Below are 27,856 nucleotides of genomic sequence, written 5' to 3' on the forward strand. Positions count from 1 at the left end.
GGAAGTGCACTTGTATACCGAGGAGGAAGCCATTTGCATTACAGCCGTGAATGAGGATTCAAAATGGCGCCTCAGCTCGGTTTTCCCTTTCGGGCGCTCTCGTTTTCTGTTTTTTCTGGTAAAGAAAAAAATAAATATATTATTTACCAGCTTAAGGTCGGTCCGTATGGTGAAATACCGTGACCTCGGCCTTGAATACTGACCTCGGCTCAGAGGGCCTTGCTCAGTACTTTCAAGACCTCGGTCACGGTATTTCACCATACGGACCTCCTAGCTGGTAAATAACAAATATATCTTCTAGACAGAGCCTAAACCAGACCCCTGTAGAACACCACATTGCACTTCTCCCAGTTCTGAGGTATAGCAGCGTACCGGGCGTGTTGCAGGTTCAGTGTGCAGCGCTCGGTGTACGTCGGTGAGCAGTAACCGTAGTCCTGAGACGCCTGGGCCAGAGACATGAGGCAGTCCAGCTCGGCATACAGCGACAGTATTTTATAGAGGCAGCTGCTGCGCTGCAGGACCATAACCTGGAGCTGAGTCATCACCGCCGTCTCCATGTCTCAAATAAGATATGAAAAAAAAAATTTAACATCTAATATCTGAACTAGTTTAGAAATAATACTGGATCACATCATTCATGCTATTTTAAAAAGTATAGTAAAAGTAAATCATATCACATCACATCACATATTGTATCTATAGCTACACAGCATAATGCTTGAAAGCCGTGATTTGATTCTGTATGTCGATGTATTTCCTTTTGAAACAGGAAGTCAGAGTGCCGGTGTGTTGAAAATGTCTGGAGATACTCCATGTTGGAAAAAAAAAAAAGCAGATCTTAGCAAACTTAAATAGTAGTTTAGTGACGTAGCTGAAGCTGGAGAACACAGAGTTTATCATCATATCATCTGTGGAGGATTTCTCACCATCATCACGGCCCACTTTAACCAGGATGATGAGATGAAGAAGAGTAAAAGTGGTGGTGGAAAGTGAAGAACAAAGCCAAAGAGCTTGTGGTAAAAGGTTCTAGAATTTGGAGGCAATGACACTAAAGATCTTTATGACATGAAAAAAAAAAATCCCATGCAAAATTCTCTCATCAGGAGTGACAAAGCTGGACAGGATTAGAAACGAATATATTAGAGGGACAGGATATGTAGAGTGGCTTGGAGACAAAGTGAGAGAGGTGAGATTGAGATGGTTTGGACACGTACAGAGGAGAGATCCAGGGTATATTGGGGAAAGAATGGAATGCTGGAGAAGGAGTTGCCAGGTAGAAGGAAAAGACGAAGACCAAAGATGAGCTTTATTTATGGATGTGGTGAAGAAGGCAGGGCTCGACATTAAGGACTGCCCGATTGCCCGGGGCAAGTGAAACACGCCTGACCGGGCAAGTTGGAACGAGCATATATTACGAACAAGCACCACAAAAATTTGGCTTTTTGATCTTTTATTTCAGTTCCTAAAAGCGTCCCTCACCACGTATCCGCCATTATGTCTTGGCTGGTTTCTTAGTCTCGATTTCATTTCCTGCTTTGCAAGTTATCTTATATCCCCCCGCTGTTGTAGTATGGTACACGTACTGTTTATAGACCCCTTGTGCATGGCATCACGTGATAATTACAGCTGAGGTCAGACAGACACCGTCTTTCATTCAAGCAGCTTAATCTGTCTTCAGTACGGTTAATTTTTGCGCTGTTTTTGCTTCTTCAAACAGAGAAATAGATAAACGGCATTACCGTCTCCCCGCTATCAAGAAAAATGTTAACAAATAGAAGCAAATGCTTCAAGAACAACGAGGAAATGAGTGGGTAAAGAATACGAGGAGAGGAGCTCAGCCTGAAAACTCCAGAGGAATTCACGATTGTATTTAAAATGTATTTTACAAAAACAGAAAGTCGGAAGTGAGGATGGAAGAGTTTGCTTAAGAATCTCGTTTTATTTTTTTCTGCTCGCATTCGAATCAGCGCCTTCATGAAATGTTTGATTTTCTTCCAGGTGAAGCCGCTTCCTTATTCGACACAGAAAACCCAGATTGGTTTCAAACAACTCAAACATAAAAAACCTCAATAAGGAGCGACATGAGCGATAAATCCTGAAAGAACAGAACAGATTAAGAGCAGAGAGAGCTGGAGCTTTGTTTCTGTTTTCAGAGGAACGCAGTCCTGTTCAAAATGTCTTCATGGAGTCATGCGTCCGAAATTGCTCACTCATTCACTACTCCCTAAATAGGGTTAGCGACCATCGGTTGTACACTACTTTTTGTGATGCACTGTGGGATACTTTGAGTGCACTATATAGGGTGAAATAATCCTCACTATCGTTTTGGACTAGGGATGGCGAAAACTAAAAAAAATCTTGACCGACCACCGAGCCTCATTAGCCGGTTAAAGTCGGTTAACCTATGAGTTTAACAGGGATGCAAACGGCGCGCCTTTTGGCGGATGCCGCCTTTTTCACGGCTGAATCGTGCAGATCCGATTTTTTTTTTGGGGGGGGGGGGGGGGGGGCGTTGGAGTGTCTGAATAATTTCAACGGCATTTGCTTATTTAGTAATTTTAATACAGAATTTACTCTGATGAAATTATTCAGATACTCCAACACCCCCCCTAAAAAAAAAAAATCGGATCTGCATGATTCAGCCGTGAAAAAGTCGGCATCTGCACCTTTAGTTTGTGTGGAGAGATATGATCGGCAATAACATGCATTGTGGGCTACAGACCGAAACATACTTTCAGAATGCACTGGCCAAGGCAGGACTAAACTCCATGTGCCTTCTAATAATAATTTTAAAAAAAAACAGAATAGTAATTTGTAAGCTAAAAAGCCTGTGTCTACACTTTTCTCTCGCCGAGTGGCAGCTGTGTTCAACTGGGGCGGGAGGGCGGGACATGACTGAATGGGTGTTTCTGATTTGTCAGCTGTCTTCAACTGGGGCGGGGAGGGCGGGACATGACTGAATGGGTGTTTCTGATTTGTCAGCTGTCGTCCTTACACCGCATGGCATGCCCCAAGCGTTTACAACACAGAATTCCAGGTTCTCCGCTCCAAAATCGGCAGCTTCAAAACGATTGATTTTTTTTTTTTTAACTGACAACCAAAAAAAAATTAACCGGTTGACGTTGATTCGGTCAACCACCGGTCAAACGGTCATCGGTTAACATCCCTATTTTGGACAGCACTACAAAATGGTGTCCTCACTATACGGTGCCCTAGATAGTGAGTAGGGAGCGATTTCGGACACAGAGTGTAGTAATGAACCTACAGTCTGAGAGAGAGTTCGACACAAACACACTGAACTTTACAGTTGCATGCATGTGAAATGGAAATAAATCGACTAAGGCAGGAAAACTATTTTGGATAAAATTGTAATTGTCCGTTACAAGTAAAAAGTAACCAAGAACCAAACTTCAACTCAATGTGTGATCTTCATTTTATGTTGCAATTCACAACTATTCTATGGTTTTCCACAAAAAAAAAAACAAAAAAAACAAAAGTAGTACTCGCAAAATAGGGGGCAAGTGATAATATCAGGGGGCAAGTGGAAATTAACCCCCACTTGTCCCCCACCAGGGCGAGTGGGTTTAAAAGTTAATATCGAGCCCTGTGAGGACATAAGGATGGTTGGTGCGACAGAAAAAGATACAGCTCCTCTCTCCGCTGATTCCTGCTTCGCTTTATGGAACGCCTGCTCTTTAACTCGTAAGACTTCTGCCGTTTGTGATGCTATTTTGTCAGATCCACAATTGCTGCAAGCCCTCCTTCATGGCTCTTTGTCAAATTAGCAAGATTCGAAAGTACCTGGATCAGCCAGCTGCTCGGAGGTTGGTCCATACCTTCGTGACATCGAGGCCGGATCAGTATAACGGCCCGCTTTACAGCCTGTCGGAGTACGAGCTCAAGAAACTCCAACGTGTCCTAAATTCAGCTGCCAGAGTTGTAGCACGACCTCAACACGGTCAAGACGTCACCAATGTCCTGAAGAGGCTACACTGGCTGCAATTAACGCCTGCACTGAGTACAAGTTACTTATGCTGGTCTACAAATCATTACACGGACTCATGCTCGCGTTCTGAGGTTGAATGGGAAGAAGCTCCTGGCTGCTCCAAGGACCGACAACAAACGTTACAGTGATGGAGCATTTTCATCAACTGGACCAAGGCTGGAATAAGCTCCCGTTGTCCCTTCGTTAAACCGACTCAAGACATTACTTTTTGAACAACGTTATTAATTATGAACATCTTTCTTACGATTTGAATACTAATCTTCGTTTTGGTTAATTTGCTTTCATGATTGTTAAATACATGTAAACACGAATACTGTATACATATGCTTTTATTGTTATAATTTATTAGCTCATCCGGCCGACAGGTGATGAGTTTATCCCATCATGTGCTGTCCGTCCGGCGTCGTCCACATTTCATGAAAATCGCTTCTTCTCAGTCAGTTCTTCATCGATTTTTATTCTTTTTGGCAGGAAGGTAGGTCTGCCTGGGCTGAAGATAACTTCTACCCAGATTTGCTTCATTACAATTATTAATGAAGTTATGGACTAATTAAGCCTTAATTGAACAGCAGTTCAACAAAAATCACTTCTTCTCGGTCAATTCCTCGCCGTTTTGGATTCTTTGTGGGAAATAGGTCGGTATTCCTCGGGTGGATATCACTTCTATATATAGCTTGCAACATCAGACATGCCAACCCTGTATGATAGCAAACTGTAATGGTTGTTTTGAGATATTTGTCCATGTCTGCCAATGGCAGACATAATGCATGCACAGCGTGCATGGGGGGGTTCCAAAGGGGGGGTGCGCCCCCCTTTGGGCTCGGAAAATTGTATAAAATGCATTCAGAAATGGTGACCTCTGGTGGCTTTTTACAGTGAAAATAAAGGGCAATCAGTACCATTTGAATACTTATAATATTAAATCATACAACTTCAGTTATTCTGTCAAACTTCAAAAATATTTGCAAATGAACATAAAAAATACTGTTTTTTTAGAATATATATTCTGAAAAGAAATCAAATGATTATCAAATAACTGAGAAAACTTCATTATATAACTTCAAGCAACAAGAAGTGTTTTCTCTCAAAAATGACAAATTACAATATAAAAATATCAGCAATTAGTGTGTGTATGCATGTATTACTTTCAGTAGGTAATTTATTTTTAATTTTACTGATTCTATATTAACCTCCTAGGGCTTAGCGGTCACATGCGTGGACAGCACTTTTTAGAAATTCGGAACAAGAATCCACATATGTGGACATACTTTTTCTCTAAAAGTACATCTTATCAAAAGATGATGCTTAGTTTTTATTCTAATCAGGTTCTAATAAGCCCAAATAGCAAAGAGAAATAAAAAATGCATGTAAAAAAAACAGCTTGGGCCTTAGGAGGTTAATGTATTATTCATGTTATTTTACTTAGCTTTGATAATTATAAGTGCATTTTTTCTCTTTTCGTTAACTGTTTAAAATTAATCAAAATGTAATCGCATCAGCTCTATCTATCTATCTATCTATCTATCTATCTATCTATCTATCTATCTATCTATCTATCTATCTGTGTGTGTGTGTGTGTGTGTGTGTGTGGAGAGAGAGAGAGTTGTGATTAATTTTCAACAATTTACACAAAAGAAAAAAAATTAAAAACGTGATTTTATCAACGTTTCTTTAATATTCATACATCTTGTAAGTTGTAGGCAAATACTAAGAATTTTGCTAAAGCAACGAAAATACGAGTCGCTAACAACTGATTTACTATTCCATAACTTGATCACATAATAGACTAGAGATCTACAGACTTACCTTCGAAGCGATTTTGGAGTCGGGAAACATGGCTTTAAAGAGAGGCCCACTGTGATCAGCTGCGGCGATTGGCAGGTTGTGTTCCACGAGAAAATTTGTGAATAAAACTTCAGCTTTTGTCACGCTGTCAATCGAGGATCGATCAACGAACATCGAGGTGATCGTCTGGTTAGCACTTCCAGATTTGGCCAAAGTTTGATGCGAGACAGAACTCACGTGTTGTCTGACATCGTAAACACCGGAATGTGCTACAGAGAAATGGACATTACATACGGTGCACAACGCATGACTCGCGGATTTTCCTGATTTTGTGATAACTGGATACAAGGTACTGTATTCCTCTTTAAATTTTTGGTACACGGTCTTAGTTTTGCCGATCGTTTTTCTTGCTTTTTTCGGCGGCGGGTCAGACGGATCGGCTGAACTGTCAGACATTTTTTGCTTCTTCTAAAGTACAAAATGTGCGCGGGACTCTTATTGGTCGAAATTTGATAAAATTGCTGAGGTTAACCAATCAGAGACCGTGTTTCTAAAGCATTGGCTGACATTCTAGTAATAGCGCCCTCTGCCGGGAGACTGGGAAATCGCAAGTGTGGGAATTCTGGCGGCAAATTTGAAAACATCAATTATGAGCAAAAACCGTAATAATCGACTTCAAAGTCGTAATAGCGTAATTGGACCACCGAAACCGTAATGATTACGGGCAAACCGTAATGGTTGGCATGTCTGCAACATTTATTGTGCAAGGAAGGTGGCCCACTTTAGATCATTCCTTCTGGACTAGACGGGGCCGGAGCGAGCTACGCCATCATCGATGATCTCGTTGTTTGTTCATATCATTGTTTGTTTTTTTTTTTATTGTTAGAGCATTGAGAGTCTGAAATGCTTTGAAATAAATTATTATTATTATTATTATTATTATTAGGGCGGCACGGTGGTGTAGTGGTTAGTCGCCTCACAGCAAGAAGGTCCGGGTTTGAGCCCCGTGGCCGGCGAGGGCCTTTCTGTGCGGAGTTTGCATGTTCTCCCCGTGTCCGCGTGGGTTTCCTCTGGGTGCTCCGGTTTCCCCCACAGTCCAAAGACATGCAGGTTAGGTTAACTGGTGACTCTAAATTGAGCGTAGGTGTGAATGTGAGTGTGAATGGTTGTCTGTGTCTATGTGTCAGCCCTGTGATGACCTGGCGACTTGTCCAGGGTGTACCCCGCCTTTCGCCCGTAGTCAGCTGGGATAGGCTCCAGCTTGCCTGCGACCCTGTAGAACAGGATAAAGCGGCTAGAGATAATGAGATGAGATGAGATTATTATTATTATTATTACTACTACTACAGAGGACAGGAGGAGATGAAGGAACATTATCCATCGTGGCAATCTCTAATGAAAACAACCAAAAGAAGATGATGATGATGATTCAAGAGCTGAAACTGGACCACAAAAGGTTCTGATCATGTTTTAGGACGACTGTGGTGGAGATCAGCAATCTCCTGGGTGGACAGCCTGGCTCCTCACCTGAACTGCTCACCCACTTTGCTGTTTTTTCAGCCTGTTGTTCTATAGTGTGATCAATGGAACCCAGTGGATCCTCATTTGATCGTTAGATAATCATCCCCCACCCCCCATGTGAAATCTCACAACAAACAAGACGGATCCGAAATTATTTTTCATCATACAGAATTTCATTCTTATTGTGAAAGGATGAAAAAGAACACGTAGATAAATGTCCTACAGTGCTGCTTGAAAGTTTGTGAACCCTTGTCCTAAAAGTAGATAAAGAGAACCCAGTTAAACAAATGAGACAAAAATATTATACTTGGTCATTTATTTATTGAGGAAAATGATCCATTATTACATATCTGTGAGTGGCAAAAGTATGTGAACCACTAGGATTTGCAGTTAATTTGAAGGTGAAATTAGAGTCAGGTGTTTTCAATCAATGGGATGACAATCAGGTGTGAGTGGGCACCCTGTTTTATTTAAAGAACAGGGATCTATCAAAGTCTGATCTTCACAACACATGTTTGTGGAAGTGTATCATGGCACGAACAAAGGAGATTTCTGAGGACCTCAGAAAAAGCGTTGTTGATGCTCATCAGGCTGGAAAAGGTTACAAAACCATCTCTAAAGAGTTTGGACTCCACCAATCCACAGTCAGACAGATTGTGTACAAATGGAGGAAATTCAAGACCACTGTTACCCTCCCCAGGAGTGGTCGACCAACAAAGATCACTCCAAGAGCAAGGCGTGCAATAGTTGGCGAGGTCACAAAGGACCCCAGAGTAACTTCTAAGCAACTGAAGGCCTCTCTCACATTGGCTAATGTTAATGTTCATGAGTCCACCATCAGGAGAACACTGAACAACAATGGTGTGCATGGCAGGGTTGCAAGGAGAAAGCCACTGCTCTCCAAAAAGAACATTGCTGCTCATCTGCAGTTTGCTAAAGATCACGTGGACAAGCCAGAAGGCTATTGGAAAAATGTTTTGTGGATGATTGAGACCAAAATAGAACTTTTTGGTTTAAATGAGAAGTGTTATGTAGATACTGAAAGCAAAGGTTCACATACTTTTGCCACTCACAGATATGTAATATTGGATCATTTTCCTCAATAAATAAATGACCAAGTATAATATTTTTGTCTCATTTGTTTAACTGGGTTCTCTTTATCTACTTTTAGGACTTGTGTGAAAATCTGATGATGTTTTAGGTCATATTTATGCAGCAATACAGAAAATTCTAAAGGGTTCACAAACTTTCAGGCACCACTGTAGATAAATGATCTTACTTGCTCACCTCTGATGTCGCAATGTAGGTCTCCCAGCATGTTGTCCAGCTCTTTCGTTCTGGCGCTGCGGTAATGAAGCCGGTCCTCCGACACAAACTGAACAACGGTACAAAGACTAAATCAATCGTTCTTTGCTTTCGCTCACATTCTCTCAATGTGCACTCACAATAAAATCAAGGCCTTCGATCTCAAAGTTCTCCTTCTCCACCATACCAGGAAGTCGGGGAACTGAAAGGAGGAATCCGATCTGCGAGATGAAAAAGCAAATGGGTATTTAAAAAGAGTCTAAATCAGGTAGAGGTGGGAAAATTAACCCAGAGTCCAGACCAGAGGGATGTAGATGACGCTGCAGGAAGGAAAACGAGAGTCCAGAGTCTCCAGCTCGGCACGCGCCACATCTGTAAGGAAATCTGACAAGCCCATCATCCTTCTCTTCTCTGAAAGGAAGAAAAAAAATCTGTTGGACTCTGTAAGACAGTTTAATTTATAATCTCAATAAGTTCCAAAATTGGAAAGAAAAAAAAAAGGAATTTATCCTTGAAACACTTAAATTTCCAACACGTCATTTGTGATAACGCTTGTTGCATGTGCTTTACTTTTAAAAAAATTTCCTAAATATTTTTGGATTTTTTTTAAATAAAAATGTGCATAAATGCCACATGATAGTAGCCTAGTAAACTAGACCCACCCGCCTAGCGGCCAAAAATATTTTTGCCTAGCGAGTGGGTCTAGCCTCGCACCATATAAACAAAAACACCCCGGGCATCAAATCGTGCCCGCCAATCACAACGCAAGGTTTTTGTTTGGATTCTTTGGGCGGGCTTTTGCAGGAGTGACGACAAAGCTGCGCGACGCTGGAGAAAGCGCAACAGGAAAGATGGCTACGGCTAGTGAACAGCGCGCGTTTGACTCCGCTTTGGAATCAGTTTTAGAAGAATTAGACTTGGAGTTTTGGTTGAAACATGAGCAGGAAGAGGCTCTCCGCTCATTCCTTTTCAAGAAGGACGTTTTCGCTGTTTTGCCGACCGGCTATGGCAAAAGTCTGATCTACCAGCTGGCTCCGCTCGTAGCCAAAAGGATGGGGCTAGTTTGTGCAGTACGAAGAATTAATAAACAGCTTTGAAACATTACTTTTTGATTGTTTCTTATTTTCCCGTTATTTTAAATTTAAGGGAAATTATTTCACCAAACACCACTAAATAAAAACTCTCAAAAACAGTTTAAGCAAACCCTTGAAAAACACTTGAAAAAAATAAGAGTGTATGTTAAGTATGTGGTACAGACTCCAAACTTGTGGTCATTATCTCCAAACTTCTTAATATCTAGAACCTGTTTATTAAAGGTCCCATGGCATGAAATTTTCACTTTCTGAGGTTTTTTAACGTTAAAATAAGTTCCTCTGACCTTCTTAAGTCACCCCAGTGGCTAGAAATTTCATAATGTGTAAACCAAACTATGCCCAAAATTTGAGAATGGCGCGTCAAAACGGCGCGTTGATAAGCTCTTCCCTTTACTACGTCAGCAAGGGAGATGATCCCCACGCACCCCCCTCTGGATTCCCACCCACTGTATGGATTGCCCCGCCCAGTTGTAGTGAGGAGACCATAGAGGACACAACAACATGGCACCACCTAAGCGAGCGAAACATGGAAATTGCGCTGTACATGGATGTGACAACACAGAAAAGTCTGTTTTTACTGCCGACGGGAGAGCCCCTGAGTCTACCTAAGACGGTGTATGTTTGTCAGAAGCATTTTCCTGAGGAATGTTTCCACAACTTGGGACAGTACAGGGCAGGTTTTGCACATCAACTGTCACTGAAGCCTGGGTCCGTACCAAGCATCCCTGCCGCATCAGCCTCAAACACCGAACAAGTAAGTGTATAACTGGTCATTTTGCCATGTTTTAAAATCGGTGCGTTAGCCTAGCAATGGCTACATTAGCTGTGCAGCTAACCGCTTCCTGCAGTTAGCCAGGTACTCTGCGCTACAAAACTAAAGAGCATGCAGCATGCTCTGTTAAACTGAGTTCAGTCTGGAAATTGACTGTAACTTATGAGCTTATGTTTGACTATTGCTCCGCAATGCATGTCTTCTGTTGGATAAGCGATATGTTGCTGTAGTTGCTGCTTCTATCCTCTTTGGTTATGGAGTGCGTGTTCAAGCCTAGGGTATTATACGTTCGTAAACTACCACTCCGAACACTCTCACTCTCTGTTCTCTGTGTCACGTTGAGTTTACGAAAGGAGTCTGAGGGAGAACGGGGTTTTGTCTTAGCAGCGTGGCTACAGGCGCTGATAGCAGCGAGTATGTGTGTGCGCAGCTTGGTCAAGCCCCTCCCCCTCCCCCATGGCCCGCCCCCACCCTCTACCCTTCCCCGCCTCCTGCTTCTCATTAGCAAAACGACGCACTGGGAAAAGCGCTGAAATGGGGCTTTCTCCCAGGAGGCTATATTTACGTGCCGAGGGTTCATTTCGAGAAAGGCTGCGGATATAACATCCGGAAACCTCCACGAGCCCGTTTAAAGCATCAACAAACCACCATGCCATGGGACCTTTAATTAATACGCATTTTGAAAAATAATTTATTTCAAGGCCTCCCCCACTGCTTTCTGTCGCTCTGACTACGTCACAGTCACTGTTGCGCTGATTGGTCAGAGCGTTGGCCTATACGCACAGAGACAGTTTGAAAGACAGCGGTTTGTTCCTCCCACACCCGTCGGAAATGTCTACGGATCGAGGCCAGACTAAATATTCACATTTAGTCTGGCTTGCCAGGCTAACATGATAGCATAATTCAGCGTATAATCCGTGATCTTTTATGATCAGGACTCAGAAGAAAGGTGTAGCATTGATGTAATGTGACATCATCAGATTGAGACGCTGATTAAAACCTCTTCATTTTCATCAGCTTGATTTCAGATGAATTCATACTACATGCTGATTTATATTTTCATTTATCTCATAGCTGCGTTATTGCGCACTCTCGTCGATGGCGGGGTCGACGTTTGGCTTAATGGTGAAGCGATTCTCAGCCAGACTTCCTCCGAAATCCACCTACAGAAAAGACAATCCAAAATAAACGTCCAATAATTTAACCGAATGACACGTTCAGGCATAAAATCACTTGATAGAGACAGAACTCGAGAACCGGAGTCTCACCACTTTGCTAATGAGCTTCGCGATGTAGTGCAGATCGTCGGTGAATTCTTCACTGATCTCCCGAAAGAGCTGGATGGTTTGGGGGAGAGAGCGGACAGTGTCTCTGATCCCCACGGCGCTATACACCGTCTGTGGTACCGGAAATGTACAGAACGGTTTATTCATTTAATTAAAAAAAAAGATAAACAAATAGTCTGTATTCATTCTCATAACAGTGAGGAGTAAAAACAAACAACGACCTTGTAGAGATTCTGCCAGTCGACCACTTTGGTATGAGACAGAGACATTTTGCGTAGCAAAGCCTGTTTAAAATAAAGAGGAAAAAAAAGTGTGTCAGAATTTTCTCAGGATTTTTTTTTTAAATCAGAAAACAGCTTTCTGATCCATTTTGGAGGGGAAAATGTCTATTTTAGAATTATGATCATTTGTTTTCTATTGAATTGTGTGACACTGAGCCATAATTTCAGCTTTCCACAATGGGGGGGAGGGGAGCTTTATGCAAATATGTACTTTATACAAATTAGCTATGACATGGTAAAGCATGTGGCTCAAATGAATCCTGGACCAATCCGAAAGCACGTGTGGGGTGACATTTTCTTCAGGTCCCCGAGTTCCTTCTCAGCTTGTGCGATATTGATTTATCCCGGACTGTGAATTTCCATATTAAAATAATCACAAAAAACTATTTACCGCCGGAGAATAGAGGAGGGTGTAATCTTATTCCCATATTATCACAGCATTAATATCATAATATTGCACATTCCCTTTTAGTTATCTTGTCTTATTCTATCCACATTCACTGGATATGTGTTAGGACTAGGACTGTTTTGGCCTCTAGAGGCCGCTGTTATTTCCTTTTCATGTCGTGTTTATTTTGGCCTCTAGAGGCCGCCACTGTTCCTGTGTTTTGTGTTTGTGTTAATTGCCTAATTATCTTCACCTGTGTCCTTAATTAGTTTGTGTATTTATACCCCTGAGTTCAGTCCTCTTGTCACGGAGTCTTTGTGCTGTTATGTTTATCTCCAGTTTCCTTTGTACTGTGTTTTTTGATCTTCTTAGCTTTTGTATTTTTGCACTTTGCTTTTCTTTTGGATTATACTCTTTGGGTTTTTTTTGTCTTTTGTTTTGCCTTGTATATAGTGTATATAGTTTAAATAAACCTTTTGATTCTTTTTCTACTTCCGCCTCACGCCTCTGCATTTGAGTCATCCCCCGGGTGGCCTAGTGGGGGTTTGCTGGATTATCACACCAACGAACCAGGTTCGAATCCCAGCAAAACCCTAACAGAAAGACTCCGTCATGACCGACTCAGCAGAGGCTGCTTCAACTGTCTACCCGGCCAACCTTCAGGGAATTATGGCAGCTTTGACACGCTTCGGAGCGACCATGGACGCTCATGGACGTACGCTCACCAGCCAACGTGAGGCCCTCGCTCGCCACGAGGAACTGCTTCAGCAAATTGGGAAAACCCTGGCACAGCTGACATCTCTGCCTGCATCTCCTGCTCCTGATCCAGTTCCTGCTCCTGATCCAGCTCCCACTCCTGCTCCAGTGCCTCCTGCAATGCTGCCTTCTTCACCTCGCGAACCCAGCCTTCCTGCACCACAGAGGTATGACGGCAAGCACAGTGAGTGCCGAGAGTTCCTTACCCAGTGTCAACTCACCTTTGAGCTTCAGCCTACCACCTACACTACGGATCGCCGCAAGATTGCCTTTGTGATCACCTTATTAGCTGGTAAGGCGCGAGCCTGGGCTACTGCTATCTGGCAAAGACAGGGACCTGAGTGCTTTGATTTCCAGCTGTTTTCTGAAGAGATGCTTCGGGTCTTCGATCAGGCAGACATCAGTACCGACGCAGCCCGAAAGCTCATGTCCATCCGGCAAGGAGGAAGCGTCGCAGATTACGCCATCTCGTTCCGAACACTCGCAGCAGTAAGTGGATGGAACGAGACTGCCCTGGTGTCAGCCTTCCACCATGGTCTGTCTGACCCCATCAAGGACGGTCTGGCCTCTATTGGATGCCCAAGTGACCTCGAAACCCTCATCTCACATGCTATTCGTCTGGACAACAGGATGAGAGAACGCCACCAAGCCTTGAGCCCCCCCAGCCTCCCTACCTCTACCTGGAGACCGTCTACCTCCTTCAGTGACTGTCCAGAACCCATGCAAGTGGGTCGTACTCGCCTCTCCGCATCTGAGAGGGAGCGCAGAAGGAGGGACAAGTGCTGCATCTACTGTGGCAAGCCTGGTCACTTCCGAGCATCATGTCCCGAACTCTTGGGAAAAGGACCGCCCCGTCCAGCCGAGGGAGGGTTGTGACGGGGCCTACCCTCTCTCCCGGACTCCCTGGCCAAGGAATCTACATCCCGGTCTCCATCTCCTGGGGTGAGTCTGTCCACTCTTGTCAAGCTTTGATAGACTCAGGGGCGGCTGGGAACTTTATGGATATTCACTTCGCCCAAAGCATCAATATTCCGACTGCACCTCTTGAAGTCCCACTGTCTGTGTCTGCCCTCGATGGCCAAGCGTTAGGTGATGGAAGAGTCACCCAAGTTACTTCTCCAGTTTTCCTCCAGTCTCAAGGTCACAAGGAAGAAATATCCCTGCACCTGATTCCTTCACCTGAGTTCCCAGTTATTCTAGGCCTTCCTTGGCTTACTCGCCACAACCCTCGCATAGACTGGGTAACAAGCCAGGTTGTGGAATGGGGCCCTGCATGCCATGCCTCTTGTCTGCTCTCTAGCTCTCCTGTGTCTCCTGCCGAGCCCCCTGATCTCACCGAGTTATCTCAAGTTCCCACAGAGTACTGGGATCTCAAGGAGGTATTCAGCAAGAGCAGGGCCGCCGTTCTTCCTCCGCACCGGGCCTACGACTGTGCCATCGACTTGCTCCCTGGGACTACCCCTCCTCGTGGCAGACTGTTTTCACTCTCTCAGCCAGAACGCAAGGCCATGGAGGAATACCTCAAAGATGCCCTGGTCTCTGGGTTTATTCGACCCTCCACTTCACCTGCTGGAGCCGGCTTCTTCTTTGTCGGCAAGAAGGATGGGGGGCTCCGACCATGTATTGATTACAGGGGCCTGAATAAGATCACTGTGCGCAACCGATATCCCCTTCCGCTGATGTCCACAGCTTTCGACCTGCTCCAAGGCGCCACCGTCTTCACCAAGTTGGACCTACGGAACGCATACCACCTCATCCGTATCCGACAGGGAGACGAGTGGAAGATTGCCTTTAACACCCCGTCTGGGCACTACGAATACCAGGTGATGCCCTTCGGACTCACCAACGCACCAGCTGTTTTTCAGGCCCTAATCAACGACGTCTTAAGGGACATGATTAACCTATACGTTTTTGTCTACCTCGACGACATCCTTATCTTTTCCAAGACCGTGCAGGAGCACCGCCACCATGTCCGCCAGGTTCTCCAGAGGCTGCTACAGAACAATCTGTTCGCCAAGGCCCAGAAATGCGAATTTCATGTTCCCGAGGTCTCCTTTCTGGGATTTATTGTACGGACAGGCCAACTCCAAATGGACCCTGCCAAGACCCTGGCCGTCCGGGATTGGCCTACTCCCAAGTCCGTTAAGGAGGTTCAGCGGTTCTTAGGATTCGCTAACTTCTACCGCAAGTTCATCAGGAACTTCAGTTCTGTGGCAGCACCCATGTCAGACCTCACCAAAGGGACAGGTGGATCTTATGGCTGGTCTCCTCAGGCAGAAAAGGCGTTCAAAGACCTCAAGGACCGCTTCTGCACGGCACCCATTCTGGTTCTCCCGGACACCTCCCAACCATTCATCGTGGAGGTGGACGCCTCGGACAGTGGTGTCGGCGCGGTGCTCTCTCAACGTTCGGAAGGAAAGCTGCACCCCTGCGCTTACTTCTCCCACCGTCTGAGTCCTGCTGAGTCCCGGTACGATGTGGGGGATCGAGAACTGCTAGCGGTCAAACTGGCCCTTGAGGAGTGGAGGCACTGGCTGGAGGGAGCACAACATCCATTCCTGGTTTGGACTGACCACAAGAACCTGGAGTACCTCCAGCAAGCCAAGAGACTGAACCCTCGACAGGCTAGGTGGGCCCTGTTTTTCAGTCGGTTTGACTTCACCCTCTCATACCGCCCCGGCTCCAAGAACACCAAACCTGACGCACTGTCCAGACTGTTCTCTGCCACTAACAGGGAGAATGAAGTCGGGCCTATTATCCCTGTGTCCCGGATTGTGGCCCCTGTCCGCTGGGGTATTGAGGAGGCTGTCCGACGAGCCCAACGCCAGGACCCCGGTCCTGGGACGGGGCCACCAGGCCTCTTGTACGTCCCACATCAAGCCCGGGCCAAGGTTCTCCAGTGGGGTCACTCTTCCCCTCTCACCGCCCACCCGGGAGCTCGGAGGACCCTGGACTTCCTGAAAAGACGCTTCTGGTGGCCTAACATGGAGAAGGAAGTAAGGTCATTTGTCCTGTCCTGTGAGGTTTGCACCAGAACCAAGAACCCACGACAGCGTCCCCAGGGTCTCCTGCATCCTCTGACCATTCCCCGGCGTCCCTGGTCCCACGTGGCAGTCGACTTTATCACGGGTCTCCCTGAGTCACAAGGTAACACGGTCATTTTGGTCTTAGTTGACAGATTCTCCAAGGCCTGCCGCTTCATACCACTGTGCAAACTCCCCTCTGCTCTTGAAACTGCGAAACTTTTGTTTAATCATGTCTTCCGAGTCTTTGGTCTTCCACAGGACATCGTCTCAGACCGAGGGCCCCAGTTCTCCTCCCGAGTGTGGCACGGGTTCTGCAAGGTCATCGGAGCCACTGCCAGCCTCTCCTCTGGGTTTCACCCACAGTCCAATGGTCAGACGGAGAGGCTCAACCAGGACCTGGAAACCACCCTGCGAGGCCTGGCTATGGATAACCCGACATCGTGGAGCACCTGGCTGCCATGGGCGGAGTACGCCCACAACACCCTGCAGTCATCGGCCACCAAGCTGTCGCCATTCCAGTGCCAATTCGGGTTCCAGCCACCTCTGTTTCCGGACCAGGAGGAGGACGCGGGGGTGCCCTCGGTCAACCAATATGTGAGATGGTGTCGCAAGACCTGGAGCAAGGTCAGGAAGACCCTCATACAGACCTCCAGAACCAACCAGACTCAGGCCAACCGCCATAGAAGACCTGCACACGCTTTCCGCCCTGGGCAGCGTGTTTGGCTGTCCACTAAGGACCTTCCACTGCGGGTGGAGAACCGCAAGCTTGCTCCTCGCTACATTGGCCCCTTCAAGGTGGTGCGCAGGGTGAACCCTGTCTCCTACCGGCTCCAGTTGCCCCGGACTCTGAGGATCAACCCCACTTTCCATGTTTCCCTGTTACGGCCCGTACTGACGTCTACGTATGCCCCTGCCCCTAGGAACCCCCCACCCCCCCGCATCTTCCAGGGGCAGACTGTGTTCACTGTGAATCGCCTGCTTGACTCCCGCCGGGTCCGCGGCGGGTTGCAATATCTGGTGGACTGGGAGGGCTATGGTCCTGAGGAGCGCTGCTGGGTTCCTGCTCGGGATGTCCTTGATAAAGAACTATGTCGGGACTTCCATTCGGCCCATCCGGATCGCCCTGGGAACGTCAGGAGACGCTCCTAGAGGGGGGGGTCCTGTTAGGACTAGGACTGTTTTGGCCTCTAGAGGCCGCTGTTATTTCCTTTTCATGTCGTGTTTATTTTGGCCTCTAGAGGCCGCCACTGTTCCTGTGTTTTGTGTTTGTGTTAATTGCCTAATTATCTTCACCTGTGTCCTTAATTAGTTTGTGTATTTATACCCCTGAGTTCAGTCCTCTTGTCACGGAGTCTTTGTGCTGTTATGTTTATCTCCAGTTTCCTTTGTACTGTGTTTTTTGATCTTCTTAGCTTTTGTATTTTTGCACTTTGCTTTTCTTTTGGATTATACTCTTTGGGTTTTTTTTGTCTTTTGTTTTGCCTTGTATATAGTGTATATAGTTTAAATAAACCTTTTGATTCTTTTTCTACTTCCGCCTCACGCCTCTGCATTTGAGTCATCCCCCTGGTGGCCTAGTGGGGGTTTGCTGGATTATCACACCAACGAACCAGGTTCGAATCCCAGCAAAACCCTAACAATATGAACAATCGCACGCTCTGATTGGCTACTCTACTACTATGATATCAGCTCATATACCATGAGTAAAGAAAAACAAAATGGCGGAGCAAGGTGCTGAACCAACTGAGGACGAAATAAAAACTCTACTCGAAAATAAAACCCCCAAAAATTAAAAAAAAGCAACAAAATATGGAATGAAACAATGCTGTAGTCGAGTCACTAAACCTCGAGTCCGAGTCCAGTCTCGAGCCCCCAGTGTTCCAGTCCGAGTCAAGTCCAAGCCATTAAAGAAAATTTCGAGTTGAGTCGAGTCCAAGAACAAGACTCCAACCGCACCATCTGATGGTGGCTGTTGCTGCCTTTATGTGAAATCGTTCATGGCACGTGTGAGAGTCCACTTGGTGTGCGCGCTGTCCGGAGTGCGGCTGAGAGTCTATCTGATGCACATGCCAAAGCACGCAGGTGTGACACTCTTGCATGAAATTCGTACAAAAATTAATGTAGATATAAATATCTCCATCATGAAATTTATATTTTAAAAAAGTAAATTTACAACCAGGGCGGCACGGTGGTGTAGTGGTTAGTGCTGTCGCCTCACAGCAAGAAGGTCCGGGTTCGAGCCCCGTGGCCGGCGAGGGCCTTTCTGTGTGGAGTTTGCATGTTCTCCCCGTGTCCGCGTGGGTTTCCTCCGGGTGCTCCGGTTTCCCCCACAGTCCAAAGACATGCAGGTTAGGTTAACTGGTGACTCTAAATTGAGCGTAGGTGTGAATGTGAGTGTGAATGGTTGTCTGTGTCTATGTGTCAGCCCTGTGATGACCTGGCGACTTGTCCAGGGTGTACCCCGCCTTTCGCCCGTAGTCAGCTGGGATAGGCTCCAGCTCGCCTGCGACCCTGTAAGACAGGATAAAGCGGCTAGAGATAATGAGATGAGATGAGAAATTTACAACCAACAAATGTAGATACAGTCCATTATTTACACATTACCATGATATCAAAGGCATAATTAACAAAATTTACAACAATAAAAAAATAGAATTAAAGTTCATTATGTATAAATGATAATGCAAATATAACACACACATACATATATAAAACGTATATACACACACACACATCTCATCTCATTCTCATCTCATTATCTCTAGCCGCTTTATCCTGTTCTACAGGGTTGCAGGCAAGCTGGAGCCTATCCCAGCTGACTACGGGCGAAAGGCGGGGTACACCCTGGACAAGTCGCCAGGTCATCACAGGGCTGACACATAGACACAGACAACCATTCACACTCACATTCACACCTACGCTCAATTTAGAGTCACCAGTTAACCTAACCTGCATGTCTTTGGACTGTGGGGGAAACCGGAGCACCCGGAGGAAACCCACGCGGACACGGGGAGAACATGCAAACTCCACACAGAAAGGCCCTCGCCGGCCACGGGGCTCGAACCCGGACCTTCTTGCTGTGAGGCGACAGCGCTAACCACTACACCACCGTGCCGCCACACACATACATACATATATAAAATGTATATACACACACACACGTGCGCACACAGGTATTTATACACACACACACACACACACACACGCGCACACACACACACACACACACGCATGTGTATATAGATAGATAGATAGATGTTTGTGTGTGTGTTACATTTGCATTATCATTTATACATAATTCACTTTAATTCTATTTAATTCACATACATATACACTACTGTTCAAAAGTTTGGGGTCACCCAGACAATTTTGTGTTTTCCATGAAAAGTCTCACTTTTATTTCCCACCATAAGTTGTAAAATGAATAGAAAATATAGTCAAGAGATTTTTCTGGCCATTTTGAGCATTTAATCGACCCCACAAATGTGATGCTCCAGAAACTCAATCTGCTCAAAGGAAGGTCAGTTTTATAGCTTCTCTAAAGAGCTCAACTGTTTTCAGCTGTGCTAACATGATTGTACAAGGGTTTTCTAATCATCCATTAGCCTTCTGAGGCAATGAGCAAACACATTGTACCATTAGAACACTGGAGTGAGAGTTGCTGGAAATGGGCCTCTATACACCTATGGAGATATTGCACCAAAAACCAGACATTTGCAGCTAGAATAGTCATTTACCACATTAGCAATGTATAGAGTGGATTTCTGATTAGTTTAAAGTGATCTTCATTGAAAAGAACAGTGCTTTTCTTTCACAAATAAGGACATTTCAAAGTGACCCCAAACTTTTGAACGGTAGTGGAGATATATACATGTGTGTGTGTGTGTGTGTGTGTGTGTGTGTGTGTGTGTGTGTTAATCCTACTCTTGGTGGCGGTCCCAAGCCCGGCTAAATTGGAGAGGGTTGCGTCAGGAACGGCATCCAGCGTAAAACTGTGCCAAATCTAACATGCGGAATGAAAAGAGAAATACCATACCGGATCGGTCGGGGCCCGGGTTAACAACGACCGCCTCCGGTACTGTTGGTCAACAGGGTGCCGGTGGAAAGTGTGCTACTGTTGTGCCAAAACGGAGAAGGAGAAAGAGAAGGGGGAGGCGTGTTATGAGAGAGCGTGAAAGATGGACGGGAAGGAGCTTAGAATTGAGGGTAGGAACACTGAATGTGGGAACACTGACTGGCAGAGCGAGAGAGTTAGCGGGTATGATGGAAAGAAGGAAGTTGGACATTGTGTGTGTGCAGGAGACGAGGTGGAAAGGAAGCAAGGCCAAGAACACTGGAGATGGATGCAAGTTGTTTTATTACGGAGTGGATGGAAAGAGAAATGGTGTTGGTATTGTTTTGAGGGGAGAGTTGGTCAGCAGTGTGATTGATGTGAAGACGGTGTCAGATAGAGTGATAGGCATGAAGTTGGAGATTCAAGGAGTGGTAATCAATGTTGTGTGTGTGTGTGTGCGTACGCCCCACAGGTTGGATGTGAGAATGAAGAGAAAGAGTCTTTCTGGGAAAAGATGGATGAAGTGGCAGAAAGTATACCGAGGGAGGAGCGCGTGCTGATAGGAGCAGATTTCAACGGACATGTTGGCGAGGGAAACAGAGGAGACGAGGACGTGATGGGCAGATATGGTGTAAGAGAGAGAAATGTGGAAGGGCAAATGGTGGTTGATTTTTCAAAGAGGGTGAATTTGGCAATAATCAATACATACTTCGAGAAGAAAGAGCAGCACAGGGTGACGTTTAAGAGTGGAGGAAGATCTACACAGGTGGACTACATACAGTACTCTGCAGAAGGGGTAACCTGAAGGAGATTAGAGACTGTAAAGTGATGGCAGGGTAGAGTGTAGCTAGACAACATCGAGTGGCCGTGTGCAGGATGAGCTTGAAAGTGAAAAAGAGGAAGCGTGAAATAGTGGAGCCGAAGATTAAGTGGTGGAAACTAAAAGAGGTTGAACATCAGAAGGAGTTTAGGGAAGAAATGAGATGAGCATTGAGTGGTAATGGAAGTCTGCCAGAAGATTGGAATACTACTGCTGTACTAATAAGAGAGGCAGCAAGGAAGGTGCGAGGGTGGTCATCGGGAAGGAGGAAGGAAGGAAGACAAGGAGACATGGTGGTGGAACAAAGAAGTGCAGGAAATTATAAAAGAGAAGAGGCTAGCAAAGAAGAATTGGGACGATCAGAGAGACGAGGAAAGCAGGCGGTTACACAGAGAGACGAGACAGAAGGCAAAAAGAGCGGTAGCGAAGGCGAAAGCAGATGCATACCAGGAGTTGTACGAAAGACTGGAGACCAAAGAAGGAGAGAAAGACCTGTACAGACTAGCTAGGCAGAGAAACAGGGAAGCGAGGGATGTATAGCAGGTAAGAGTGATGAAAGATGGAAATGGAAATGTGCTGACAAACAAAGAGTGTATTAAGAAGGTGGAAAGAGTACTTTTTTTTTTTTTTTTTTTTTTTAAGATATTTTTTTGGGCTTTTTGCACCTTTATTGGATAGGACAGTGTAGAGACAGGAAATGAGCGGGAGAGAGAGAGACAGGAAGGGATCGGGAAATGACCTCGGGCCGGAATCGAACCCGGGTCGCCCGCATTCATGGTATGGCGCCTTAACCACCTGAGCCACGACGCCCCCGGAAAGAGTACTTTGAGGATTTATTAAATGAGGAGAATCCAAGAGAGAAAAGGTCAGAGTCGTTGGAGACAGCAAATCAGGAAGCAGAGTTGGTTAGTCAGGATGAGGTGAGGGCAGCCATGAAAAGAATGAAGACTGGGAAAGCAGTCGGACCAGATGGTATCCTGATTGAGGCTTGGAGATGTTTGGGTGAGACGGCTGTGGAGTTCCTAACGAGATTGTTTAATAAGATCCTGGAGAATGAGAAAATGCCAAATGAATGGAGAAAGAGTGTGCTAGTCCCAATATACAAGAATAAGAGAGATGTACAGAGCTGCAGGAATTACAGAGGGATAAAACTGATGAGCCACACCATGAAGCTATAGTATTGGAGGTGAGACTGAGAAGAGATGTAGCAATCTGTGAACAGCAGTACGGGTTTATGCCAAGGAAGAGCACGTCGGATGCAATTTTTGCTTTAAGAATGTTAATGGAGAAGTACAGGGAAGGCCAGAGAAAGCTACATTGTGTGTTTGTAGACCTGGAGAAGGCATACGATAGAGTGCCGAGAGATGAGTTATGGTATTGTATGAGAAAGAGTGGAGTGAATGAGAAGTACATCAGAGCGGTGCAAGACATGTACAACCCCGATTCCAAAAAAGTTGGGACAAAGTACAAATTGTAAATAAAAACGGAATGCAATAATTTACAAATCTCAAAAACTGATATTGTATTCACAATAGAACATAGACAACATATCAAATGTCGAAAGTGAGACATTTTGAAATTTCATGCCAAATATTGGCTCATTTGAAATTTCATGACAGCAACACATCTCAAAAAAGTTGGGACAGGGGCAATAAGAGGCTGGAAAAGTTAAAGGTACAAAAAAGGAACAGCTGGAGGACCAAATTGCAACTCATTAGGTCAATTGGCAATAGGTCATTAACATGACTGGGTATAAAAAGAGCATCTTGGAGTGGCAGCGGCTCTCAGAAGTAAAGATGGGAAGAGGATCACCAATCCCCCTAATTCTGCACCGACAAATAGTGGAGCAATATCAGAAAGGAGTTCGACAGTGTAAAATTGCAAAGAGTTTGAACATATCATCATCTACAGTGCATAATATCATCAAAAGATTCAGAGAATCTGGAAGAATCTCTGTGCGTAAGGGTCAAGGCCGGAAAACCATACTGGGTGCCCGTGATCTTCGGGCCCTTAGACGGCACTGCATCACATACAGGCATGCTTCTGTATTGGAAATCACAAAATGGGCTCAGGAATATTTCCAGAGAACATTATCTGTGAACACAATTCACCGTGCCATCCGCCGTTGCCAGCTAAAACTCTATAGTTCAAAGAAGAAGCCGTATCTAAACACGATCCAGAAGCGCAGACGTCTTCTCTGGGCCAAGGCTCATTTAAAATGGACTGTGGCAAAGTGGAATTGACCCCTGCGAAGTGGACAAAGATGCATTTTCAAGTGACTATGCAGGGCTGCCATCCATATCGTACCCTGATATTGTGAACTATTTTGTGAATAGTAAAAGCGCCTACACACTTGACGACCTCAAAGTATACAAGTCGCTGGAGTCATACAATTATTTTGTCTGTGGCTGGGTCTGTGAAGTCCACCATATAAAAACCAGTGAGAGCCGTGTCCTAATTACAGCCAAGGTATGTAAACACTGGAATTTTAGAGCTCTCAACACTGCATATAAATATATATGTGTGTATAATATCGAGTTGATTTAAGACAAATTTTACATCCATTAGTGGTATTACAGTACCATGTCAGTTCCAGTTAGGCATCCTCCAGAGATTGTTTACACGATGTTTTGGTTTCCAAAAACAAACTTAAACACAATTGATTGTTTATTTAAACAACTTACCACTTATAAAATGATCGGAGCAGACTTTGCTGTGTTTGGAAGGCTGATAATCCTTGCGGTTGATTCTTTGTTTGCTCGCCTTCGTGCTCCCATACAGTGGGAATTCCATAAAAGCTCCGCTTGACGTCATCATCTGACCTATTACGACAGCCGTGAATACAACAGGTGTGCACCATTGCTAGCTTTAAATAGCCTGCTTGGGTTCTTTTGAAGACTTTGTACTCGCGCGTTACAATGTGTGCTCAGTGACCCGTACGGTAAGCTTGACCCGCAAGATGGCCGCCACTAGGGAATCTCCGACTCTGTGACGTCATGTGAAAACTATCTATTCACTGCTCCATTAATGTTTCATGCCAAATCGCTATATTTCCTTGCTTATATGTGCTGCAAATTGTAGTTTCTCTCCAAAACGTGATAGGCGCTACACCTGTTTTTTTGGCTGAGTGCGACATTTCCTCTAGACCAATCAGAGTCCGGTCAGCGTTCTACACTATCCCACATGGCGGCGCCCTGAAGCGAGGAGTTGTGTTTGCTTGTGCAGCTTCCTGAGCACAAATAACTTTTGCAAATGGGGGTTGTGAATACTTTTGATGGTTCTGAAGAATTGAACTAACTGGCCATTTGTTATTTAGTTCGTTGTTTTCTGTGGTGGACAGTCTTAAAACATAAGATTAAACATAAATGAATGAATGTTATTTAAGTGTTTATATAATTTTTGATTTTATTATAAATTGTATGATGAAAGTTCCTGATATTATAGATCTACAGCATGTTCTCTTGTTTTAAAAACAGAAAGACAGAAAAAATGAATAGATGTAGAGCATTCTGAAAAAAGAATGAGTGGATTTATAGCGTTTTGAAAAAAAAAATATAATAAACTTTGGATTTATAATCAATAACATTGTTGTTAGATTTGTTAATTATTGTTGAAAATGTTCAGACTGAACCAACTATCGATTATAACAGGATGAATTAAATATTTGCAAAATGTATGGGTCTGGGTAAATAAATGTCATTTTTCTGAAAACAATCAAAATGGATTTATAGCATTTTGGAAAAGAGCTCTACATTAGGGTGCATCAGTTGCCCTCACTTTCATAAAATCTGATGCATTTTTGTTTGGGTGTTCCTTTTCACCAATATAGACATCCTGTAAAATGTTTTGACCATATTCAAAAGTCTAATGGTGGCACCATGAGGTTCACTTTTTGCCAAAAAACGCTTATTTTATGTTTTCGCGTAAGGTTTGAATCACAATGTTGGACTCCATTTATTGATTTCTTGTGACCCAGAGATCATGTTAAGAACCTTTGCAAGGGATTGAGAAGCATTAATGTGATTCATAATACATTTGTATTGTTTAAAAGTAGTTGAACAATGATTCAATGAACAGCTAAAACTCAAACTGTGCTTGATAATATATTTAGAATATGTACTAAAAATGTGTATCTAAGATATTTGGTATACTCTATAAGGTGCCATAATGTTTCATGAAAAGTGATCAAAATTGTGTCATAAAAGTCATAAAATAGCAGCTTTTTCCATAACTTTGAGCTCCTGGTGCCACCATTAAACTTTTGAATTTTGTCAAAATATTTCACCCAGTGTGTTTCCTTACCAAAAGGAACATAAAAACAAAAATGCATCATGATCGGAGGAACTTTTCATTTTTAGGGGGCAACTGATGCACCCTACTCTACATATATATCACACACACACACACACACACACACACACACACACACACGTGTGAATTAAATAGAATTATAGTTCATTATGTATCAGTGATAATGCAAATATCACACACACACACACACACACAAATAAAAGAAAGAAAGAGAGGAGGAAAAAGGGATAAAGCTCCCCTTCTCCCCCTTCTGTCTCTCTTAGGAAACAAATTTTAAATTTTACATATATCTATAATTTCTAATATTAATCAATGAATCAGTAATTTTAATTAAAATGAAATGTAATTCAAATGTAATGCATCTCTAATGGTGAGACAGTATTCAAAAAGAAGCCACAGGCCGATACTTTTGTCCTGTCTCGAATTATATTCAAGACATCAGATTAGTTGCAACTATAGAAAAATATAAGGAAAGATGCCGAAAATAAGTAATCCCCACATAACTGAGTAACAATTGTTAATGAAACTGTAAACAGTAAAACAACAATTTCAATAACATTTGACACTTTAAATACAAACTTCCTAGGGTTTTGATAAACTGAGTAAATATTGCTTCAAGTTTTTTTTTTAATTTAATGATTTAAGGATAAATTTATGATATGTTAATTTATTATGTCATGTTGAAAAAAATAAAGAAAAAAATCCGAGTCCTCGTCTCCAATTTACGAGTCCGAGTCACCAGTGCTCAAGTCCAAGTCAAGTCAGGAGTCCTTAAAATTAGGGCACAAGTCGGACTTGAATACTACAAGCCTGGAATGAAAATATTTGAAGGTAAGGACAAATCTTTTTTTTTTTTCAAGAATTATTGCATTTTTCACAAATTGCTCCTGTCATTTTGTCGGTTTGTTTACATTCTAAGCAGAAATGATTTTGTCGGACGTTTTGTCTAAAGTTTTTATTCGGGCTGTCAAACGATTAAAATTTTTAATCACGATTAATCTCATAAAATTATGTAGTTAATCGCGATTAATCGCAAAAAAAATCTTTAAACATCTGTTTAAATTGTACTCAAATACATTTCTACATCAGAGCAAACATTTGAATATATGCTCTGATGCTTCATGTCAATTATAAGGCTCATCTTCTCTATGATAGACAATATATCGGCCTAATTCACAAATATTTGGCATTCGGGTTTTGATATTAGATCTAGGCATGCAGCATATTCTTTCCAATGTAGCCTATCAGACATCTGTTGGGCATACTGTAGGCTATGTGCAAAATACAATTTGGAGAAATAACAGACTGTATTTTTTTCCTCAACTGTAATGGCTGCAAGCTACACTTCGAAGAGCAAAGAGGAAGTAGTTTGACTCCTGCAAGTTCATTCAAGTGAAGCAGTAGGCTATGTGGAAATCGCTAGGCTACCTACAATCTACAGGTGGAGAAAAGGGAATGTGCGCATTCCCGATCGTAGCCCATCAGATATCAACACATTTCACCCGGTAAAGTGAAAGTAAACGGAACTCGCACCGCATCGCATATGCAGACTACAATTTAACTGACCATGTTGCGGGTTTATTTGACAAGTTGTAGAGCTACGTTTTACCACAAAGTTAATGTTATAACTAGCTTTATTTTGCATGCTAGTCACCCGCGAAAATCTGCATTGTTCCTTACCAAGATGAGTCCAATTCACTGTTGTTTAAATACCCTGCGATAACGTCGTCATTTTTTTTTTATCGCGATCAAATTAAATTGCATTAATGCACTAATAACACGTTAACTTCAACAGCCCTAGTTTTTATTTATTGAATTTGCAAAAAATAAAAATGCTCTTTCTCAAAATCCAGCGAATGTGGATAGAATAAAACAGTTATTCCACTCAATCTCGTCGTACATGGGTTATAGACAACTATCAGCTCATGAACGACTCGATTTTGTGGAATAACTTAAATACACAAGCTCTCATGAAACACGGATCAAGACGTTACGAAGAAAAGTCTCTTCTTCTCCGTGCTCTCACGGAAGGCGGTCGCATTTCTCTGCTCTCCTCTCCTTTTTTTCCTGCTTGTGCTCTTTGTTTCGTCTCGTCTGCCTATACTTTTTTTTTTTGAGAGACTCTCTCCGCATTGAATTTCTAAACTAAAAAAGCATGGATTTGATAAACTGGTCTCCTAACGAAATTGACACAGTTTCTGGGTTTGGGGGAACCCACCTGTCCTGCCGGAACGTCTGTGGAGGACATTGGAGATATCTACCTATTCGGAACCATGATTACCAGACTTTTGCTGATTGGATTAGGCATTGCCCTGGTATATCGAGGAAATCAGACAACGGTGACAGCTGTTCAAAGCCCCACAAAGCTGCCCGATACGATTGAGCGGTGGGCAAAGCTGTCGGCACTCAGACTGGGGCTATAGAACTTGAACCACAACATGATTGTCATCT

The 27,856-nt window shown here is 43.8% G+C and overlaps 1 protein-coding gene across 1 annotated transcript in view; it reads right to left on the reverse strand.

Moving 5' to 3' along the window:
• Positions 1–27,856, reverse strand: part of msh5 (mutS homolog 5) — a 75,046-nt gene that overhangs the window by 25,674 nt on the left and 21,516 nt on the right. Inside the window, exons 11-17 of the mRNA XM_060898210.1 lie at positions 11,991–12,053; positions 11,752–11,880; positions 11,574–11,646; positions 8,919–9,028; positions 8,758–8,838; positions 8,600–8,687; positions 373–559 (exon numbers count right to left, since the gene is read on the reverse strand). Coding sequence (XP_060754193.1) covers positions 373–559; positions 8,600–8,687; positions 8,758–8,838; positions 8,919–9,028; positions 11,574–11,646; positions 11,752–11,880; positions 11,991–12,053 — 731 coding nt within the window. The remainder of the gene's footprint in view (positions 1–372; positions 560–8,599; positions 8,688–8,757; positions 8,839–8,918; positions 9,029–11,573; positions 11,647–11,751; positions 11,881–11,990; positions 12,054–27,856) is intronic.

The sequence above is a fragment of the Neoarius graeffei genome, chromosome 17 (genome assembly GCF_027579695.1).
Source record: "Neoarius graeffei isolate fNeoGra1 chromosome 17, fNeoGra1.pri, whole genome shotgun sequence".
In the NCBI taxonomy this organism is placed as follows: Eukaryota; Metazoa; Chordata; class Actinopteri; order Siluriformes; family Ariidae; genus Neoarius; species Neoarius graeffei.